The 24425-nt window shown below is 37.4% G+C and overlaps 1 protein-coding gene and 1 long non-coding RNA gene across 9 annotated transcripts in view; one reads left to right on the top strand and one right to left on the bottom strand.

Moving 5' to 3' along the window:
• The window catches only part of KDM6A (lysine demethylase 6A), a 209058-nt gene that overhangs the window by 92247 nt on the left and 92386 nt on the right, over positions 1-24425 (bottom strand). For 7 of the 8 annotated variants that reach the window (XM_082446346.1, XM_082446348.1, XM_082446347.1 and 4 more), the window contains exon 5: positions 4842-4900. In XM_082446346.1, coding sequence (XP_082302472.1) covers positions 4842-4900 — 59 coding nt within the window. Of the gene's footprint in view, positions 1-4841; positions 4901-24425 lie in introns of those variants that run through there. The other variant, XM_082446345.1, reaches the window with a different exon arrangement.
• LOC309652668 overlaps positions 1-24425 on the top strand; it is a 371335-nt gene that overhangs the window by 266625 nt on the left and 80285 nt on the right. The window lies entirely within an intron of this gene.

Raw genomic sequence — 24425 nt, 5'->3', positions numbered from 1 at the left:
TCTTAAAATCTAAAGAATGTTTTTATATCACCAAAATTATTTCTATAGATTTTCAGTTTAAATTTTTTTGCAATTAATGTTTTCCATTGTTAACAATTTTTAAAAGGAAATGATAACTTCAATAGCACTCCCTGCAAAAAACACACACATACTGAATATATTTTAAAACAATGGTCATTTTAAGTAAGATCTCTAGAGCCATTTTTTAGAAAGCCTCCTTTAGAACCTTACCACCTTACCAAACTATAGAAAAATAATGATATTAATGAAACATCCTAGCACAGTTTTAGTACATTTGAAAAGAGACATAATAAAACTTTAAGTTCTCTGAAGCTAATAAAGCCGAGTCCAGAGATTTCCCTCAGGGATATCTGAAGGGATAAAGGAACTAATTCCACAAATTTTCATACTAATAAAAGGGAGCATATTCTAGCTCTAAATCAGCAATAACATATATACACAACAGATATACACACTTCTATACACACACATATATATATATTTGGAAATCTAGAGGTTCCTTCTAAATGAGACAAAAAGATTTGATTAAGGACTCGAAGAGACAGGTAAGGTAAGAGTTTTAAAGTGGAGATGGAAGGAGAAGGCAGACCAAAGAGAGTAAATGGCACAAACCAACTTGCATAGGTAAAAAAATGCTCAAGACACTTTCAGGGAAATGTTAATACAGTAGTGACTGACACAAAGAATATATCTAGGGGAACAATAAGTCTAGAAAGATCATCTGAGGTTGAAACAGAGAGGACCTTAAATGTGAGGCTAAGTTCGAAGTATCATACGCTAGGCTATTCACATTGACGTTTGCTAATATATTACCTCCTGGTTCTTTTGCCCTCTCCAGCCATCTTCATTTCATCACTGCAGACAGTGGGATGTTTTCTTCCCTCCCCTATTGTAAAATTTATGTTTTTATTCATAATTTCCCTGAAGCTTAATCAATCCAAACCCTTCCAAATTCTCTCTGGCAATCTTTGTGTCACTGGTAAGCATAACTTTACCAAAACCGCCTTAGTTATCTGCTATTTTCTTCAAAACAGCAGCGAACGGAATAAACTCAACATATGTTAACATGAACTGTTTTATTTTAATAGAAATAAACTTTTGATCTAAGAGCATTAGTTTGCAAAATGATAGCTCAAAAACATATATTAAATATTAAGTTTTTGCGAGGCTCCATGCTAAACAAGGCTCAGGATCAATGGCGGTTATCTCAAACTACATTAAGTTTATGTTTACACCCAAAGCAGTGATTTTACAAGGAGAGCAGAGATTCCTACACCCCTAAGAACACTTGTAATTGGTACACGCTAGGGAAATGAGTCCTGGAGAAAGTTCATTTGTAATGTGTTAACATTTCTGTCTTTTTAAACTCACCTCCATCTCATTACCCTACTCCTTGCTGATGTCAACATAATAATAATCACTACATTTCCTTACCAGGGCTTTTCAATTAGATTTGGGAAGCTAATTTCCAAAATCCTATGCCTCTGGCACAGAATTATGTAGCTCTTAGGTTTGCCACTATAAGACCATTCTGATACTGATCAATGGGAATACAAAAGGTTACAGGCTAGAGAGAGAGGAATGATAAGGATTTTCAGGGAGGTATATTTAGAAATATGGCTACAAGTTATAATACTTTATTACTGTATATATTTCAATTCCTTTCACCCAAGGATATAGGTTTCTTACTACAAAGGCAAGGAAAAGCTCAGTTCAAGGTACCCTTAGCAATATGCCACCCTCATGAAGAAGAACAAGTGAAGGCATGGGCATGCACTCATGCACATGGAAAGGAACAGCTTTATAGATACTGGTTCTAGCTCTCTGCTGCATGCATTTTACTATGTGCTTCTATGTCTTCCTTTCTCCTTATATTTATTTTAAGTTTGGTCACAGATTACTGTGTACGATAATAGTAAAATTAAATAATTATGATAAATCCAGTGAGGATGTAACAGTTGCTCTACTACTGTCTGACATGGGCTCCTCCAAGAGGCTGAAATTGAAACTGGAAAAACTGACCAAATAACTGAACTCATCCAGAGGCTAACAATAAAATCAACTCACCCCCCCAAAAAGGTGGGGGGGGGGGAGCATAATATGGCAAGAAACAAGACAAACAGGTTAACAGATAAAACCACAGTTAATAAAATTGCTCTTAATAATTTATTAAGTCGCCATCACCAACCCCAACACACATGGTGGTTGCACACATTATTCTCGAATACTTAATCTAATTAAATAACAACAGACACCACTTACAAATATTAAATTCTACTAAAATTATAAATGTACAAGAGATAGAACATTCTGAGCTAACAATACAAAAAAGGCATACCACACTCTTCTCTGGAAATATTTTTTCAACAAATCCCAAAGAACTTAGTGTGTGTTGGGGGTGGAGGTGGGTCTGTTCCCAGAAATTAATAGCCACCTATAAATAAAACCAAATAAAACACAAGTATAGTTTTAACCTAAGGAAGTTCCTATCCGTTAAGGCTATACTCTAAAACTCTCACCAAGCACCTACTCCATGCTTTCTAATTTTGTGGCTGTTCAAGAAATAGCAAGACAAGTGAAAGCAAAAATTGGGGCACAGAGTTTGTGAAAGAACATTTGACCAGCAAGACGGGAAACACACATCCATGATGGATTAAGAGAGGGTGTGAGATATGTCACTTTAGGGAGCAGCTAGGGCTGAAACTCAAGACATGAGAAAATGGTGGTAACCAGGACAGGATCAACAGAACAGAAGGCACTTCTAATTCAGACATTGCATCATTCTTATATCATTTCAGTTTCATTTCTTAAGGCAACTGAAGGACACAGAAATCATATGTAGATAAGGAATCAAAAGATATAATTTTCCACACTACAAGCCCCCTAACTTGACATGGTCACATACTTTTTAATGCAATCCAATTTTCAACTGATGATGGCTTCACCTCACTATTGATTTTATGCTTATATCTTCAATCTACAGGGAGTTCACAAGTTATCACAGATAGGTGAAAATTAACTGGTGTGAGGTATACATGTTCATTTCTAAACTGCAGAGTTCCTCGCCTCGAGTTTCATCTAAATTATTTCTGGCTGGCCATAAAGATTTTACCAATGTGCCCAGGAGAACAATTACAAATACTGATTAAAAAATAACCACCAATCAATCTTCAAACTTGGGGACAGACTACAACAGACAAAATAATTAGACTGGGAAACCTGAGCATAAGTTTGCTTCTGCCACCAATTAAACAGTTATATAATACTGAGTTACACACGCATACACATCCCTTGTTTTCTTCGTCTATAAAATTAAGGAGAAAAAACTAAGTTATCTCTTAAGACCATTCTGGTTCTAAAAGTTTAGAATTGTGAATTCTATGAATAGCATCTTCAAGAAAGTAAAGAGATTTTAAAACAGTCCTAATCTACTTTTGATTTTACATATGATACACTGGATATAAAGTTAGGAGGCTTAAATTTAGGCTTGCTCTACAACAATGGATAATTTAAAAGAAAAATATTACAAAGCTTCTTTATAAAGATCAATTATAGCTTTACAAAGAAAATGAGTGATTTGAATGATTATAATACTCTATCCACACAGGTGTTCTCTAACAATGCAGTGCTTCCATAGATGATCAAAACCCAACAGGACCAAAAGCAAACAGGAAAGAAAAGGCATCTGGGAAAAGTCATTCATGTCTTAAGTTTCATCTTTAGAGAAACCAAATCAAATCATTGCCAATGCATATTTAAAAGCTCTGTAATAAATATCCAGGATGCCCAACAGGTATATGACAGGGTTATAACCTTTGGTCAAAATGTTCCTTTGGACTTTCTCAGCACTCACTCAGCTTAAAATTATGAAGAACAGAAGGCACTCTGACAAAGTCGAATATATTTCAAAAAAAATGTCTACATAGGGCTTTACAGTTTGCAAAATGTACATTATCTCATTTGATCATCAAAACTCTGTAGAGTAGAAAAGGCAAGTAACTGTAATGTACCTAAAACAAACACACACATACACACACACACACACAACACACACACACACGAGGAAACACATCAAACTAAGTGGCAGTGCTGAGACCAGAATACCAATCTTTCAACTACGTTCTTTCCACTAGAGAATGTTACTGTCTTGTCTGGTAAAGAGAAAGACAACAAGGGGGCAAAGGCCACAGTAACAGGGACCTATACTTTACCGTTTATAAAATCTTATATATATTTCTATCATATTTAATGTCTGACTCCGAAGGTGGTACCATTACTCCTATTTTATAGAAGAGAGAATTGAGAGTTTATAATCTAGTGCCTGGTTACTAGAAATTGGAAAATAACTAACACACTCGTGTGTGTGTGTGTGTGTGTGTGTGTGTGTGTCTTTTGGTGAAGGAGGAAGGGAAGGAGCAGTCAATATGTCTAAAAGTCTGAAAAGGAAATACTGCTCATCACAGACCATTTACCAACTTGACAATATAGAGTCATTCCCCAGTTCAAATAACCTGGGGACCACCAGTCCATAATAAGTGACTGAGAAATTCCAAAAGCTTTCTAATCTAAGTCTTCTTTAATCAGAATCTTATACCAGATTCTTTTAGGAACACATATATTTCTAATAATCTAAGGTGGGTCAATATCCCTGAAGGAACAAACTAATAATTTCAGGAGATTATTGGAAAATGTAGGCTTAGTGATATTAAAATATTTTGTATTTATTACACACACACACACACACACACACACAGAAAAATACAAACAAAATAAGCCATTTACTGGAAACAACTGGAGTTATTAGTTTTATGTCAACTTACCACTGAAATGCATTGTAATGGAAGTAGACCAAACCAAGACCATATAAAAAGGCAGCATTCTGGAAAGAAAGGGAAAAAGAGACTTTTAGGAAAAGCATTTATGTCTAATACATATGTTACTAATACTATAAAATATGGTATCCAGGATGTTTTATGTTATTAAAAATCTATCCTGTATTACAATATAGTTACAATGTATTTTTAAAACACCAAAATAACTGATGAGTCAACAGATGGCACAGAATCCAATCAACTTGGACAGATTCTGTGGTTTCTTTTTAATCAAACCTGCCCTGAAATAAAAAATCTGTCAGCACATACAGATGGCCAATAGGCGTATGAAAAGATGCTCAACACTGCTAATTATTAGAGAAATGCAAATCAAAACTACAATTAGGTATCACCTCACGCCAGTCAGAATGGCCATCATTAAAAAGTCTACAAATAACACATGCTGGAGAGGGTGTGGAGAGAAGGGAACCCTCCTACACTGTTGGTGGGAATGTTAACTTGGTGCAGTCACTATGAAAAACAGTATGGAGGCTCCTCAGAAAACTAAAATTAGAATTGCCATATGATCCAGCAATGCCACTCCTGAGCATTTACCCAGACAAAACTATAATTCAAAAAAATACAGGCACCCCTATGTTCATAGCACCACTATTCACAATAGTCAAGACATGGAAACAACCTAAATGTCCATCGACAGATGAATGGATAAAGAAGATGTGGTACATATATACAATGGAATACTACTCAGCCATAAAAATAATGTCATTTGCAGCAACATGGATGCAACTAGAGATCATCATACTAAGTGAAGTCAGTCAGAAAGAGAAAGACGAATACCATATAACATCACTTATATGTGGAATCTAAAATATGACACAGGGCTTCCCTGGTGGTGCAGTGGTTGAGAATCTGCCTGCCAATGCAGGGGACACGGGTTCGAGCCCTGGTCTGGGAAGATCCCACATGCCGTGGAGCAACTAAGCCCGTGCACCACAATTACTCAGCCTGTGCTCTAGAGCCCACGAGCCACAACTACTGAAGCCCATGCGCCTAGAGCCCGTGCTCCGCAACAAGAGAAGCCACCGCAATGAGAAGCTCGCACACTGCAACAAAGAGTAGCCCCGGCTCGCTGCAACTAGAGGAAGCCCACACACAGCAACAAACATCCAGCTCAGCCATGAATGAATGAATAAACTATACTTCAATTTAAAAAAATCTGTCAGCAGAATTCTATGGGTAATCTAAGAGAAAAACCTATTTTTCAGGAATAAGAAAATGCCTAGACTATGCTATCCTATTCTCTCTTGCTTTTATCTCTGTATTCTTCCTCTAGTTCTTTCTGTTTCTTGAACTGGATTTAATTTTATGTTCAGTGTTGCCAGGAAGGTAGTTAGAATTCAAAGTAAATGCACAATATAAACGTAGAACAAATTTTAGTATTAAAAAAAACCCCACATGCTAAAATGACACCTAGCCATTTACATTTTGGGCTATAAACATCAGTGATTCCTTTTGCAGTACAAAACAGAGATGCCTATCCAGACTCAATCTGACCTCCAGCCCCCATATGGGAAACTAGCTAGCTACTCCCTTTTTTCAAAAAGGGCAAACAGTTGAGTACCTACTATGTGTTCTCCAAACTTATGTTCTAAAACTTAAAAAATTTCAAACTCTTACTAAAATGTTTCTTACTGTATTATTTTAGGTTGTATTTCCCCAGAAGTACACCCTGAGACAAAAGGTTTTAGTATACGTGGTTTATTTGGGAAGTTACCCTAGGAGACACCAGTAAGGGAGTAGAGAAGTGAGGCAGGGAAGGGAAGGAAGCGAATAAAGGGTGCAGTATGGCTGACTATGCAGCTGTGGGCAACTGGGACTTAATACTGCTGGGGATTTCTAGGAGACAGTGAAGAACATTCCTCAGAGTCATTCTGCGCTACGTGTGAGGGAACTACAGTACTTATCCCACAACTGCTATCATTCAATGATTGGAGAAAAAGAATCAGTGATGTTTAAAGACCAAAGTGTAATAAATAGCTGGGTGACTTTTTGGTATGCAATTATTATTTTTAATACTAAAACTTGTTTTAGGGTTATATTGTGCATTTCCTTTGAATTCTAACCACACTTCTGGAAACACTGAAAAAGGTTTCTTAAGTAGATCTTAAAATGTAATAAATATGGAAATTTAATTTCATTAAATCCTCAATACCCTCAATTTTCTGAATGAGAAAATTACATGCTACAAGGGTATTCACAAATACAGGGATTCACAAAGATCTCAGACAACATCCATTTCAAATGTTCATATTCAAATTTTTAAAATTTAGTTGAAACTGGCTTCAATTAGGATCATTCATTTACCACCCCACCCTATCCCTGAAATAAACTGAACTTTCACTAGGTATTGAGGACAATACTCAAGGGTTGAACAAGCCAAACTGATTAAAATGTACTTCCCCGCACTCTACCGTGTGTGTGTGTGTGTGTGTGTGTGTGTGTGTGTGTTGCGGGGAGGGGGGGGATGGATGATGTTCAGAACACAAGAGTAGTTAAATTCAGAGTTATGAAATGTTCTACCCAAGAAAGTTTAGGTTTGAAACACAACTGTCTCCCTAGGTGGGGGAGATGGAGGGGAAGAGAGCATGGTTGAATAACAACAGACAGCATCTTTCACCAAATTAGGTAATTGCCCAGAGAAGGCGGTGTAAGGTGTGGTGGAAATATGAGTTTACTGAGGGACATTTCTGCTTTTCAGTACACATCCTGCATTCTCTCAACTTCCTTTCTTCATAGCTCATCCTTCCCCCTCTAGGAAATCTTACCCCCATCCCTGCCACTGTATAAATTTTATCAATCCATCTAGATCCATTTAAATGCCATCTTCCCTATGAAGCTTTGCCACTTCTCCCACCTCAAACCAGAGGTAATCTTTCCAACCTCTAAATCTGGCCTTAGCATAATGTCTCTAGCATGTGACATAATGGTATAATAGTAAGAACTTAATTTTATGCAAAAAGCTAACATTTCTTTTAAAAGGTACTAACAACCCTTTGAGGTGGCAGAAATTTAAAGAATGAAGAGATATTAAGCAACTTGCTCAAAGAGACAGTTGCAGACATAGGAACTGAATCTAGGTCTGCCTCCAGAGCTCACTCTTAACTATTGATAATATATTTTTGCTATTTGTGTATTGACTAAATTCCATCCCATCAGACAAAAATGCAACGAAAGCAGGAGTGCTAATCATCTGTGTATATTACCTAGCATACACAGTGCCTTCCACATAGCAGATGCCCACAGGTTTAGTAAATTGAACCACCCAGTATTTAAGCTCAGTATTAAGTTCAGTTTCCTGGGTGACACAGAATTAGTATGAGAGATGGTCCCTATTAATCAGGAGCTTATAAATCTCACCAAGGAGGTAAGTCTCATTTTTCCATAACAGTAAACAATGTAATTTAAACATTTATTGAGCACCTACTATGAGTCATAACAGACTTATCAGCACTGGAAAGAAAGTAGTAAGCAAAAAAGACAAAAATTCCTATCCTCAATGAATTTACAATCTAAGGACAAATGATTATGAAATTAAGTGCATAATAATATATTCCTAGTTGCAACCATTTAAGAGTTAATGAAGTATAATAAGGACTAGGAAAAGAGGTGGAACTTGGGTATCGCTGGGAAAGGAGAAGGAAAAATAAGCCATCTCAGCCAGGGGTTCTAATCCACACATTTTTGGAAATAATGACCTGGGGGTGTGAACGGCTATGTGCCCTGATAAAGAGGTGTTCCCTCCCAATGTACAATCTCACCAAAAATGCCAACAGCATCCCCATTGACAAACACGGGTTTATGCAGAAGGATGACCCAAGCAAAGGCACTGATATGGAAATGAGTTTAAATGTGATGTAGTCATTCTTCAATCCACTGTGAGAAGTTAGGGGAGTAACTTTCTGGGAAATGTATTATTTATAAAACATACTCCTGCTTCAGTCCAAATCCTTAGAGGTTAGAGTATCTATATTAGGGGTCAGCAAACTACGGCACATGGGCCAAATCCAGCCAGCCACCTGTTTTTATAAAGTTGTACTGAAACATAGCTACCCCCACTCATTTACTTATTGTCTATATAGCTGCTTCCAGTTCCAACAGAAGAGCTGAACAGTTGCAACACAGAGATTATCCAGCTTACAAAATCTAAAACAGTTACTATGTGGCCCTTTACAAAAGAAATTTGCCAACCTCTGACCTAGACTGTATCACAGTACCCATCATAATCCCAAATTAAGAAATTATAACTTAATAAGATTACAATCAATTTATATTGAAGGCAGGGTGTGGTTCATTAAGTTATTAGCAGTTCACTAATGCCAGAGAGTCCCATGAAGTTGCTTTCACTGATCCCCAACATAGTTCTTAAAGAAACTCCTGGATGCCCTACGTTCTATAATCAGAGCTCCAGGCTGTACAACCCCAGATGTGAGAGGGGAGCACTGTACAGTCCTCTGGAGGACACTATAAGCTTTGTTCTTTCCAGCTGTTCCTGGTTTCTCAGACTATTTCCAATTTGAAGGAAAGGGCACTGAGGGTTCTGCTTCTATTTTCATGAACATATCTATGTAAAAGTGGACTGGAAAACAAGAATGATAAATTAAATTATACAAAAACAGTGTGAGCCTTAGAACAACACAGATGAAATAAAAGGCTGGCAACCTCATATTAGACCCTCTTACTGCCAAATTTTCTTAAATCTGTCTATGAAATCCCATAGAAGGCACTGTTATCAACCCCCCTTTTTCCCAGCTACTTCTAGTGAGAAAACGCTGGTGACGTAACAGTTCTAGCCAGTGAGATTTCTACCATGGGGTTTCTGGGAAAGCTTTTGCTTTCTTTGCATAAAGGTTTCCTTTTTTCTTCTTCCACTTCCTGTTAGTATGTCATGGTCACCAGAGTGATGAAGGTATTAATAGCCAACCAAAATGGTATGAAAATTACTTTAAACTGAAAACATCTGAACAATCAGAAGCCACAGAAACAATCATTATCTAAACTTAGGCAGAGCACCCTGAAAATACAGCTGCCAGTGACCCCTCCCCCGCCACCCCCCTTCCAAGGGAGTTTACTAACTGGGAAAATACTGACCCTTAGCATTGAGAAGTGTGAATTCAGCTGCCCATCAGCATCAAAAACTCCAATAGAACCTTCCCTACTTTCTCAGTGAAGCCCAAAACCCTGAGACTGTTTTGTTAGGTTTATATATAAACCTTTATCTCTGGCTATTGAGGGACTTACTCATTACAGGGCAACTCCAGTATGCATGTGTAAACAAACTTTGACTTTTCTCCTGTTAATCTGTCTATTGTCAGTTAATTTGCAGGCTCCCAACCACTGCACCCAAACTACAAGAGGAAAAAGCATTTCCTCCCAACAGTGACAAGCAACAATCCTGTATGAAAATCAGACTGGGCAGGGACTCGAATGGCCATCATGGACATATCATGATTTTGAAAGAAAACAAGCTTTAAAGACAGCAGTAGAGTGCCAGTAAGTTTAAGATCAGAAAACTGCCCCGCCCCGCCCCGCCCCACCCCACCCCCCTGAGGACACGGCAATTTCCTATCTAGCATGGTTTGGGTTTTTAAAGGAAAGTTTAGACCCAGTATCCTACAAGCATGCAACAGTAAGAGGGTAGCTGTTTCCCAAAGAAAGGGTCAGCTTTAACAAAAGAGAATATCAGTAAAATATTCAAGCTTTTAAAAAAATTTTATTAGACAAAATTGACTAAATGATGAGATTATCAAGATATTGTTATGCTATTGCCAATACTTGGGTAGAACAGCAACCTGATTGTAGCACCTCCAAACATCCCATACTCCAGTAATCACCTTTGAAGACAATTTTTTATGCAGAGATATCATTAAGAAATAAAATCAAGCCAGACTATTAGAAAAATATAATAGTATGAAGGCATTCCAGAACTCCAGGAATAAATTTCCAAATGCCTTCTGGGTACTCTCCACCTGTTGAATATACTACAAATACCTGAAATCCCATGTATCTTACACTGCAGAGAAGAGTCTGATGCTCTAATGGTACTGAAGATTTTAGATAGTGGTAGCAATCTCACCAGTTGACCAATCCAAAAAGTAATCCTACTTTTCTTGTCTCAACTCTTCCCCACCAATAAGCCAAATTCATTCTATTCACAAAGCTCATTTTACAATCAAAAAGCCTTTGAATCTATCCCCTTCTCCATTCCTACTGCCTTTCTCTAGGTAATTTAGGACCTTGCCTTTGTCTACCTGGCCTGTTTCAATAGCTTCCTAACTCAGCTCCCAAACCTTCGCCTCCCCTTCCATGTCCCCTCTGTCAATATATACCTTCCACACCATTGCCAGTGAACTTGTGAAAAACTCAACCATGACACTTTCTCTATTTTAAACTCCTCTGAAGATTACCTACGACCTAGCCTGACTATAAGGGTCTTGGTTATATGACTCTTGCTCAACTTTCCCAATCTCACAGCCACCACTCCAGTCAGGACAAATGACATGCAGGCCTATGAATAAAATATGCTCTTACACATTTCCGTGATTTTAAACATGTTTGCTTCCTCTGCTGAAAAAGCCAATGCCATCTTTCCTTCAACTCATTTCTCAATCTAGCAAATCCCTATCCATCCTTGGGACTTCCCTTGTGGTGCAGTGGTTAAGACTCCGTGCTCCCAATGCAGAGGGCCCAGGTTCGATCCCTGGTCAGGGAACTAGATCCTACATGCAAGCCGCAACTGAGGAACCCACCTGCCGCAACTAAGACCCGGCGCAACCAACCAACCAAATAAATAAATAAATAAAATTCCTATCTATCCTTTAACACATCACTCATCTCTTCTTTCCACAAGTATTACCTGACACATTCCTAAGTGCAGAGTTAGGTTTTTCTGAAGCAAGTTTCCAAATGAATATTCATGTCTATTACAGATATGCCCTTCATCTCCTCTACTAGAATACGAGCTTGTAAAAAGGTAGAGATAGAGCTCAAGTCATCTTTTGATCCCTATGGCAAAGTAACTAGCATATATGTTATTGAGGAAAGGTTTACTGCTAATAAATCAATCTCTTACAGCCTTAAATGACCTATTACACATTTTTATCAAAGAATTTAACACTGTGCTGATTCAATTTATACAGAATCACTCCCTTAATACAATCCAAACTACCTTTTGGACACTTATAAGAGTTTCTCCTAGTTACAATAATATAGCAAAAGAGGTTGCCAAAGCTCATGACATCGATCAGATCCAAAGTTATAGCATTAGAGCAGAAGTTCTGCTTCCATGAAACTAATACAACATTGTAAATCAACTATACTCCAATGAAAATTTTTTAAAAAAAGAATAAGAAGAAGTAGTTCTGCTTCCAAAATCTATGCATAGTATTGCATAGCGATCACGAAATCAGGCTACAGAGGCCATCAGACTTGGCTTGTCACTTACTATCGACTCACAAAACAAGTTAACTGAGTCTCAATTTCATAGGGTTGCTTTGAGGAATTAAGATCATACATGTAAAATACTTAAAATAATAACCTGGCACTTGGGATTTTTGTGAGAAGTAAAGGAGGTAATGTATCTACCACCAACAAGAAAACTATCTAGCACATGGTAATTGCTCAATGGATACAGTATGACAGATAAAATTCTTGGGAAGTCTCACATGCTGTAAAAAAAAATTACACATTAAAAACAAGAGGATTTAGAAATAAAAGAGAGTTGTAGACAAGACTGCTCAAGACCTATGCAACATTATAACCAGAGGATTTCAAAAGTAGTAACTAGTACCTGGAGACAGCCTGGACCACTCAAGCAAGCTCAGCATGATGATAGGCTGCCATGGTCGATATCAAAAATGAACAAAACAATGAAGTTGCAATTCTGGCAATCCTTTAATTAGAGCAGAGGTGGAAGGTGCTGAGACAATGAAAATAGCTGAGAGCTGTACAAAACTGGGAGCGTGCCTTTCTGAGGAAGAGCCCTGGATGAAGGTACTTGTGTTTAATTTTCTTAAAATCTAGACTACAGAACTCCTGCTACCCGTGCTGCAGTCAAGCTGAGAGAACTTTTCCCTTTCCTACTTAAGTTTATAATTATACTCCCCATTATCCAGAAAAAAATTTAAGTGAAACAGTAAGACTTTCACATCATACAACGTAATTCCCTTATTTACCAATAACATGAATTAATTTCTATTAGTAGTACAGTCTATTTTGCAACAACATGTATCTTCTCTGTTTTCTATCCTAACTATTAACATGATAAGACAAAATAAAGACATTTCTCAGCCTCTGTTGCAGCTAAGAGTTCTCAAATTAACTAAGTTCTTGCCAGTGAGATGTGTATAATCTCATGATTCCCTTAAAGCCACAGTCCCCAACCATTTTGGCACCAGGGACCGGTTTCGTGGAAGACAATTTTTCCACAGACTGGGGGCCGGGGGGGAGATGGTTTGGGGATGATTCAAGTGCATTACATTTATTGTGCACTTCATTTCTATTATTATTACACTGTAATATATAATGAAATAATTATGCAACTCACCATAATACAGAATCAGTGGGAGCCCTGAGCTTGTTTTCACTTGCCACTCGCTGATAGGGTTTTGATATGAGTCTGCAAGCAATTGATTTATTATGGCCTCTGTGCAGTCAGACCTCTCTGCTAATGATAATCTGTATCTGCAGCCGCTCCCCAGCGCTAGCATCGCTAGCATCGCTGCCTCAGCTCCACCTCAGATCATCAGGCATTAGATTCTCATAAGGAGCGCACAATCTAGATCCCTCACGTGCGCAGTTAACTGTAGAGTTCGGGCTCCTGTGAGAATCTAATGCTGCCGCTGATCTGACAGGAGGCGGAGCTCAGGCAGTAATGTGAGTGATGGGGAGTGGCCGTAAATATAGATGAAGCTTTGCTCGCTTGCCTACCGCTCACCTCCTGCTGTGCGGCCCAGTTCCTAACAGGCTAGGACCAGACTGGGACCACGTGGCCCGGGTGTTGGGGACTCCTGCCTTAAAGAAAAGGGTTGTTGCCCTCTGCTTCCTCTTCCTCTGACCAGCTCCTTGGAATGTAGAACCAACTCCAAGGCATCAGATAAAGAAAACTCAAGAAAGAAAAAATATAGACCAATTTCAATTATGAACAAGGATGCAAAGATGCTACATATTAGCAACCCCAATCCAGAAATAACTAACAACGATAAAAAGTTATTGTCAATTTGAACTTACTTCAGAAATACAATATTGATTTAAGGAGAAAAAAATATAAAACTACCTCAATGGATGCAGGAAAAGTATTTGCATACAAAAGAAAAATGCTGACTTTTAAATTGAAAATTTTAAAAGTTGGTTGTCATTAGAGTAAGGAAGTTCCTTTCTGTTCTTAGTTTGCTATTTACAAAAAAAGAACTTAAAGTAATCATGTTTAATGGTAAAACATTTAAAACGTTCCCTTTAAGAAGGGAAATAAGACAAATGTACTATACCACCTCTTTCAATCTATACTGTGCTGTCATCCTAGTTATTGCAGTAGCAGGAGCAAAGATCACAAAAATTAAAAATGAAGAAACAAAGTTACCATTAATTACAAAGCTAGGATAGTCTACATAGAAAATCCAAAGTAACATAGTCAAATTAGCCAAGTTAGTAAAAGTTAGTGAAGTTCTCAGTAAATTTAACTTCGCATATAAAAACCAACTGTAGTTCTATATACCACCAAAGAGATAAAAATGAAATTAAAATGACATTTATAACAGCAATAAAACTAGAAGATCTAAAATACATTATTTTGGGGCTTCCATGGTGGTGCAGTGGTTGAGAATCTGCCTGCCAATGCAGGGGACACGGGTTCGAGCCCTGGTCTGGGAAGATCCCACATGCCGCGGAGCAACTGGGCCCGTGAGCCACAATTACTGAGCCTGCACGTTTGGAGCTTGTGCTCCGCAACAAGAGAGGCCGCGACAGTGAGAGGTCCACGCACCGCGATGAAGAGTGGCCCCCGCTTGCCGCAACTGGAGAAAGCTCTCGCACAGAAACAAAGACGCAACACAGCCATAAATAAACTAATTAATTAATTAATTTTAAAAAATGAAATAAATAAAATAAAATAAAATACATTATTTTATAATATGCACAAGAACTTTATATGGAAATACCATAAAACTTTATTGAGAGAGACGGTAATGAAAGACAATGACAGTTTTTCTTTTTTAAACTGTACAAAGTTAATACAATTCCAATCAATCCCTGGAAGCCATTGTGTTTTATTTATTTAATTTTATGGCTCTGATTTCCAGCACTACAGAATTTGACTAGATATTGAACAAATATTAAGACAAATCTAAGACTCCAGATCTGTGCTAACTGTTGCAAACCCACTTCACCATCTATCTGGCCCTTGCCTTCCTTTTCCCCACTTTGAGGCCTCCAACAATTTACCCCAGGGTCTAAAACAGGGGTCCACAAACTATGGCCAGTCAAAATTTTTTCTTCAAGGCCCAGGAGCTAAAAAATTATTCTTATATTTTATGATGGTTACACTGTAAATGATTAGCTAAGTACCTACATAATAGATAATTTTGCCTCTTGGCCCACAAGGCCTAAAATATTTACTTTTTCACCCTTTCGAAAAAGTATTTGGACCTCTGCTCTAGACCAAGAACTTGGGAGAGTTCCCTAAACACCTACTGTACTTTCTTTCATGTGCTGGCTGACTCAGTTCTCTTCTTTAAAAGCCTTTCCACCTCTCCTACCTGGAAAACTCCCATTAATCCTTCCCTCCAGTCTCAACTGTTCTGTGGAGTTTCTCTAATTCCCACTCAGACTTTCCCATACCCCTTACACAAAGAGACGTACTTCTGCCTCACTCCTGAACACCTCCAATATATCACTTCCAAAAACTTATGCTTGTTTGTGCCTCCCTCACCAAGAACATGGGCAACTTGAGAGCAGAACTATCTTACTTATCCCTGTATTGCCAACAAAGCCCTTGTCAATGATAGTAAAAGCCAGTTAGTGACTGACATAAATAGTGTAACAGAAGTCATGGATAGGTCAGAAGACGAGTGCAGGTTCCACTAGTTAATCCACCAATTTGTGCAGACCTGAATACAGTCTAGTCCATAAAGTAAAAGAAATTAAATAATGATTTCTAGGATGTGGTCTGCTTATAAAATCGTAAAACTTCTAAAGAATCTAACCCTTGTGGACAAAAAGATGTTACCTGTCATTCCAGTAAACAAGGAATGTTGCCAACCATCAAGCCATCAGCTGCTGCCCCCCCACACACACTCACCAAGGTGCACCTTCAAGTGAATTCAGGATGGAGAAAAAACAGGATACTGGCCCTTGATAGTCAAGATGCATATCAAAGAAATAATTTCGATGAGCCCAGACTCTTGCATCTTCCCATACACAGAAAAGCACTAAAATCATTATGTTTGACTACATTTTTTTTTCCCTCCAGCAAAAACTCTTATATATCCTGGCTCTTCTCTTACCTCTTTGGAACAGTTCCTCTGAGCTATATGAGAGGCTGTTTCCTGGATTATAGTCCTCAGTAAGGTCCCTGAATTAAACATAATTCTCAACTTTCAGATTGTGTCTTTTTGTTTTTGTTTTTTCAGTTGACATCCTTATTCTCAAATATACTGCTTTTTAACTTTTCCTATATATTCTTTAAAAGATCTCGCTCTCTTGGTCTCTGCCTTTCTGGGCAAAAAAGTTTTGTTTTGGTTTTGGTCTTTTTCCAGGTTAATTTAAGCTTTAAACTTGTTGAAATATTAATTACAGTTCTGCCTTCCTTAAAGTTCTAAATATTTTCACGTTATAAAGCACTTCAATATTGATATATTTAAATACTCAATGTATTTTTAAACTCAAAACACGAATCTGAACTGGGAAAACCGTGAGTTTTTCCATTATAACAATTCTCTCCCCAAAATCTCTCCCCTACCCAACATTAATCCCTAATCCCACATCAGTACTACATTAACAAAAAAATAAAACCGTATGGTAGCTAAATGGAAAAAAGAAAACCTTACTACTCAGCCCCAATTAGGAAAGAAGGCCAGCACAATTTTCAGAGCTGGTAAGAAATGCAGCATTACAATTTTCTAACATGTATTGAATCAAGGACTAAAATAGACCTTTTTGGTGAATGTACTTTAAGGACAAGAATTGTTTATAATTAGCATATCAAAAACACATGCAAAGTAATCTCTACAAGCTTTGAGTTCTTAAAACACTCGATCTTTTTCAGCAGTAATATGATAAAGCCCCATGATATTTTATATACACATACAAAGATATATGTAAATTTACTCTTCAATATTTTTTGTGTCCCAAATTAAATTTTAACCCAATTCTCTCAAAGCCATTGTAAAAGCAGGATTTTTTTAAGTTAATGAACTAATTTAAAGGGGTTTTGTTAATCAGAATAACTATACCCACAAATATTTTAATGAATCAATATACCCCCCAAAATTACACATAATGCACAATTAATAGGCAAATTATATTTTATACTGAAAAAGGTTGCTCTCCATCTTTCCACAACATTTAATCAATGGTTCTTTTAGACAAGCATACTACCATAACTCAAACCTTTTCTTTCTTTTCTTAAATACAAGTGGGGAAAAAAGAAGAAAAAAGTCAGTTTTATTTAAAAGTACACAATCATAAATGAATATATACAGAAATTGTTTAGTAAAGTACACATGATAAAAATCATCAGGAAGCACCAGCACTTCTTCATATTTTAACATATCTCCTTACAGTCTTCTACTTATATAATGAAATACATAGCAGCATTAACAGTGTACATACAATTTTTTAATCCTATATTCCTACTTTATACCATAAACCATAACAGCAATTTTTAAACTTTCCTGACTCATGAATGAGTTTAGGTTTTGTTATAGTTGTTGAAGGGGATCAGGAAAGGATACCCCCAGGTGTGCTGCTTTAACTTAAGAATTATTTTGAGCTGGAGGCATCTGAGTTCCTGAAATCCCTTATATATGCTAAAAGCAGAGCCTCCCAAAAGAACAAAACTGTCATAAACCCCTCCCGGTAGAAACTCTAACAAACATTATCATAATACATCATATCTCCCATCTATTCTCTTAAGGGCCTACTTATCGTTCCAAAAAGTTATTTGTTCTCCTTTAAGTGCCCTTTCTCGCTCTTCTCATCACCTACTAAGTTGGTATATAGCCCCAAATTCTAACCACCCCTTTGAGTTACTCATCACTGAGGTCTACTGAATGAATATGCATTGCATGTGTAAACAAACTGTTTTTTTCCTCCTGTTAATCTGTTTTAAGTATATTTCACAGGACCTAGCCAGGAGGGGTTCAGTTAAGAACTGATTTCTCATCAGGAAATATGGAAGCAAGAAGAGACCAGAATTTCACTTAAAAAAAAACTAGACTTATCCTGGTTATCATTTTGAAACATACAGAAATATCGAATCACTATGTTGCAGAACAGGAACTAACACAGTGTTGTAGGTCAATTATACTTCAAAAATAAACAAACACAAAGGAAGCAAGAATACACAATAGGGAAAAGACAGTCTCTTCAATAAGTGGTGCTGGGAAAACTGGACAGCTACATGTAAAAGAATGAAATTAGGACATTTTCTCACACCATATACAAAAATAAACTCAAATGGATTTAAAACCTAAATGTAAGACTGTAAAACCATAAAACTCCTGGAAGAAAACACAGGCAGATCACTCTTTGACATAAATCATGGCAATATTTTTTTGGATATGTTTCTTAAGGCAAAGGAAACAAAAACAAAAATGAATAAATGAGACCTAATTAGACTTAAAAGCTTTTGCACAGCAAAGGAAACCATCGGCAAAACAAAAAGGACAATTCACCGAATGGGAAAAAATATTTGCAAATGATATGACCAATAAGGGGTTAATATCCAAAATATATAAACAGCTCATACAATTAAATATTTAAAAAACAACTGACTTTAAAATGGGCAGAAGACCTGAATACACATTTTTCCAAAGAAGACATACAGATGGCCAAACAGGCACATGAAAAGATGCTCGACACTGCTAATCAATGGAGAAATGCAAATCAAAACCACAATGAGATATCACCTCATACCCGTCAGAATGGCTATCATCAAAAAGAACACAAATAACAAATGTTGGCAAGGATGTGGAGAGAAAGAAACCCTTGTACACTGTTGGTGGGAATGTAAACTGGTGCAGCCACTGTGGGAAACAGTATGGAGGTTCCTCAAAAAACTAAAAATAAAACTACCATATGATCCAGCAATCCCACTCCTGGGTATATATCTGAAGAAAACAAAAACACTAATTTGAAAAGATACATATACCCCACTGTTCATGGCAGCATTATGTACAATAGCCAAGATATGGAATCAACCTCAGTGTCCATCAGCAGACAAATGGATAAAGAAGATGTGGTACATATATACAATAGAATAAATAGGTATCAACATGGATGGACCTGGAAGGTATTGTGCTTAGTGAAGTAAGACAGAGAAAAACAGATACTGTATGTTATCACTTACATGTGGAATCTAAAAAAATAAAACAAACAAATGAATATAACAAAACACAGATTCACAAATATAGAGAACAAACTGGTGGTTACCAGAGGGGAGAGGGAAGGAAGGTGGGGCAAGATAGGGGTAGGGGATCAAGAGATACAAACTACTATGTATAAAATAAATAAGCTACAAGGATATATTGTACACCACAGGGAATATAGCCAATATTTTATAATAACTTTTTAAAAAAGCAAGCCAACCCATAATTCTCTATCAAGAAAAAATGCCCTTTAAAATTAAGTCAAAAAATATTTTCAGATAAAAGAAATTCATCTCCGCCATACCTTTACTATAAGAAATGTTAAACAAAGTTCTTTGGCCAAAAAGAAAATGACAGTACATGGTAACAATTCATACAAAGTAATGAAGAGCATCAGAAATGGTAACAATATGGGTAAATAAAATTACTATTACACTGTAATATATGGGCCTGTTCAAAGCAAAATAACATCACCTTGCGTACATCTAATACACGTAACAGCTATTACATAAAGGACATGAGTGGGTAAGATGTGGACCTATATAACTGCAAACTTTCTACATTTTATGTGAATTGGTATAATACTAACTGAGACTTGACTGAAAAATTAAAGCGTTTATACTATAATCCCTAGAATCACCACTGAACAAATAATGAAAAGAAGAACAGGTGAAAAGGCCAATAGGAAAAGTAAAGTAAAATTGTAAAACAGATTGAAATATAAAGGGGGGGAGTGGTACGGAGAACATAAGACCAAGAAATTAAGGGAATAAACATAAAAGGAAAGATCAAATGAAAGACACAAACCCAATCATACCAATGATTTCATTAACTGTCGGTGGCTAAACAGCACAAGTGAAAACCAGAGATTTTCAGATTGGATAAAAAAGCAAGACCCATTTAACAAGCTATCTATAAAAGTATTATAAATATAAAGATGCCAAAAGGTTGAAAAGAAAAGGATATCTCACAGAAATAACAAGCCTACGAAGAAAGGAACAGCTAAATTAAAATCAGATAAAACACATGTCAAAACAAAAGGAATGGGGCTTCCCTGGTGGCGCAATGGTTAGAAATCCGCCTGCCAATGCAGGGGACACGGGTTCGTGCCCCGGTCCGGGAAGATCCCACATGCCACGGAGCGGCTAGGTCCGTGAGCCACAACTACTGAGCCTGCGCATCTGGAGCCTGTGCTCCGCAACAGTAAAGGCTGCGACAGTGAGAGGCCCGCGCACCGCGATGAAGAGTGGCCCCCGCTCGCCGCAACTGGAGAAAGCCCTTGCACAGAAACTAAGACCCGACACATCCAAAAATAAATAAATAAATAAATTTATTTAAAAAACAAAACAAAACAAAAGGAATTACTAAAGGTAAAAAACACTATTTCTTTACGACAAAAGGGTCAGTTCATCAGGTAAAAATAACAATCACAAATGCGTGTGTACCTAATAAGAGAGCTTCAAAATATATTAAAGAACAAAAGGGCAAAATTAAGAAAGACAATTTTACAATCACAGGAAGAGATAATAACCTGTCAGCAAATGACAAGGACAAAAAAAATTGTTTAAGAAAAATACCTTCAACTATCTTTAACTGTTATTTATACCACAATACAACCAACAAATACAAACCATGTGCTTGTTTTCAAGTGTTGACCCAATAAAGAAGTCTCAATACATTTTGAAAGAATGAAATCATAGAGTATGTTATATAAATGAAACAAAAATCACTAACTATGAGATATCTAAAATAACCCAAGTATTCTGAAATTATACTATATAAAAATAACCATGGGTAAGAAAGTGCAAGTAAAAGTAGAAAATGCTTTCAAATGAATGATAATGAAAATTAAAAATATAAAATTTGTGAGATACAGCTATAGCAATACTAAGAAAAATGCATACTTTTAAACACTTGTATTAGAGAAAAAAGGTAGAAAATCAATGATCTAAGCTTCCATCTTAGGAAATAAGAAAACTAAACACAAAGTAAGCAGAAGCAAATAATAAAGACAATCAGGAATCAATGAAATAGGGATTGGATGAAATGTAAAACAGGAAAACAATACTGAAGAAAAAAACTACAAAACAAAATTTGATTTTTTGCAAACATCAATAAAATTGGTAACCATCCAGCCAGGCTGACCAAGAAAAAAAGAGAAGACCAAATTACCAATATCAGGAATGAAAGAGAACATACAGATTCTATAGTTATTTAAAGGAAATTAGGGTTATGACAGAAAAAATAGTAAATGTGAAATTTTATGAAAGAGACAAACTCCTTGAAAGACAAAACAAAACTGAACCAAGAAGTAACAGAAAACCTGAATAGCCCTGTACATATTAGAGGAATTCAAATTGTAGTTAAAAACTATTCACAAAGAAACTCTAGGCCCAGCTGACTTTACTAATAAATTCTATTCAACACGGGAAGAAGAAATAATACCAACCCTACACATACACTCAGAAATAGAGAGGAGAGAACAATTCCCAACTCTTTTTATGAGGCCAGAATTATCCTGATGGAAAAATTCAGACAAAAGTCGTCAGAAGAAAATTAGAGTAATATCATTTATGAACAAAGATGCAAAAATGCTCAACAAATTATTACTACAATGAAGCCAACAACATATAAAAATGCTAATAGATCTAACAGGGGTTTATCCAAGGAACAGCTTTAAAAAAAAAAAAAAAAAAAAATCAAGCAATGTACCTAACTGTATAACACATTAAAAAAGAAAATCCATAGACTCTCAATAGAGGAAGGAATAATTATTTGACAAGTTCCATCCCTATTCATTATAAATGAAAACAGGAACAAAAAAAAAAAAGAAATCTCAAAGTAAAACCAGTAACAGAAGGAAACTTCTTCAACCTAAATCTATAAAAACTCTATAGCTAACATCGTATTCAATGGTGAAAACAATGTTTTCCCCCAAAGATCAGGAACAACACAAGGATGTTCCCTTCTATTCAACACTATACTAGAGGTCCTTGCCAACCCAATAAGGCAAGAGGAAGATTAAGTAGTAACCACAGATTAGAAAAGAAAAATTGTATTTATCTGCAAGCAGCATGATAATGTACATAGAAAATCCTCTGAAATCTAGAGCAAAGCTACCAGAACTAATAATTTATCAATATAGCAGGATGCTAGGTAAATGTACAATAATCTTTTGTGCTCCTATACAATAGCAACAATTGGAAATAAAATTTTAAAATGACTCCAATCACAATAGCATCAAAAAGTAAAATAGAGATAAACTTAACAAGAAAAAATGTGCGATGGAAACAATAAAAAATTGTTTAAGAAAATTAAAGACCTAAATAAATGGTGAGATATACCATGTTTGTGGGCAAACAAATGCATTATTTTTAAAAAGAGAAATTCTCCCCAAATTGGTCAATGCATACAATGCAGTCCCAATCAAAATCCTAGCAGGAGAAATTGGCAAATTGCTTCTAAACTGTATATAGAAAAGTAAACGACCTAGGAAAAAAACAAAATTTTAAAAAAGAACACAGAAAACTTACACTGCTTGATTTCAAGACTGAAGGAGCAAAACAGTATGCTACTGGCTTTAAAATAGACATATAGGAGACCTTCAAGATGGCGGAGGAGTAAGACGTGGAGATCACCTTCCTCCCCACAAATACATCAGAAATACAACTACATGTGGAACAACTCCTACAGAACACCTACTGAATGCTGTCAGAAGACCTCAGACCTCCCAAAAGGCAAGAAGCTCCCCACGTACCTGGGTAGGGCAAAAGAAAAAACAGAGACAAAAGAATAGGGACAGGACCTGCACTTCTGGGAGGGAGCTGTGAAGGAGGAAAAGTTTCCACACACTAGGAAACCCCTTCACTGGTGGAGACGGGGTGGGGGGGGGGGGTGGGGGAGCGGGGCAAGCTTTGGAGCCATGGAGGAAAGCGCAGCAACAGGGGTGCGGAGGGCAAAGCGGAGAGATTCCCACACAGATAATCAGTGCTGATCAGCACTCACCAGCCCGAGAGGCTTGTCTGCTCACCCGCCAGGACGGGCAGGGGCTGGGAGCTGAGGCTCGGGCTTCGGAAGTCGGATCCCAGGAAGAGGACTGGGGTTGGCTGCAATGAACACTACCGGAAGCGGGCTAGTGTGCCACAGCTAGCCGGGAGGGAGTCCTGGAAAAACTCTGGACCTGCCTAAGAGGCAAGAGACCAATGTTTCAGGGTGCGCAAGGAGAGGGGATTCAGAGCACTGCCTAAATGAGCTCCAGAGATGGGCGTGAGCCACAGCTATCAGGGCAGACCCCAGAGACGGGCAAGAAACGGTAAGGCACTTGCTGCAGCCACCAATAAGCCTGTGTGCAAGCACAGATTACTATCCACACCTCCCCTCCCGGGAGCCTGTGCAGCCTTCCACTGCCAGGGTCCTGTGATCCAAGGACAACTTCCCCAGGAGAACAAACACCGCACCTCAGGCTGCTGCAATGTCACTCAGGCCTCTGCCTCCGCAGGCTCGACCTGCATTCCGAACCCTTCCCTCCCCCCTGCCCCCCACCCCACTGCCTGAGTGAGCCACAGCCCCCTAATCAGCTGCTACTTTAACCCCGTCCTGTCTGAGTGAAGAACAGATGCCCTCAGGCGACCTACATGTAGAGGCAGGGCCAAATCCAAAGCTGAACCCCAGGAGCTGTGCGAACAAAGAAGACAAAGGGAAATCTCTCCCAGCAGCCTCAGGAGCAGCAGATTAAATCTCCACAATCAACTTGATATATCCTGCATCAGTGGAATACCTGAATAGACAACGAATCCTCCCAAAATTGAGGTGGTGGACTTTGGGAGCAACTGTAGACTTGGGGTTTGCTTTCTGCATCTAATTTGTTTCTGGTTTTATACTTATCTTAGTTTAGTATTTAGAGTTTATTATCATTGGTATATTTGTTTATTGA

The sequence above is a fragment of the Balaenoptera physalus genome, assembly GCF_965194825.1.
Source record: "Balaenoptera physalus genome assembly, chromosome: X".
NCBI lineage: Eukaryota > Metazoa > Chordata > Mammalia > Artiodactyla > Balaenopteridae > Balaenoptera > Balaenoptera physalus.
This window is presented reverse-complemented; position numbering and strand designations above follow the sequence as displayed.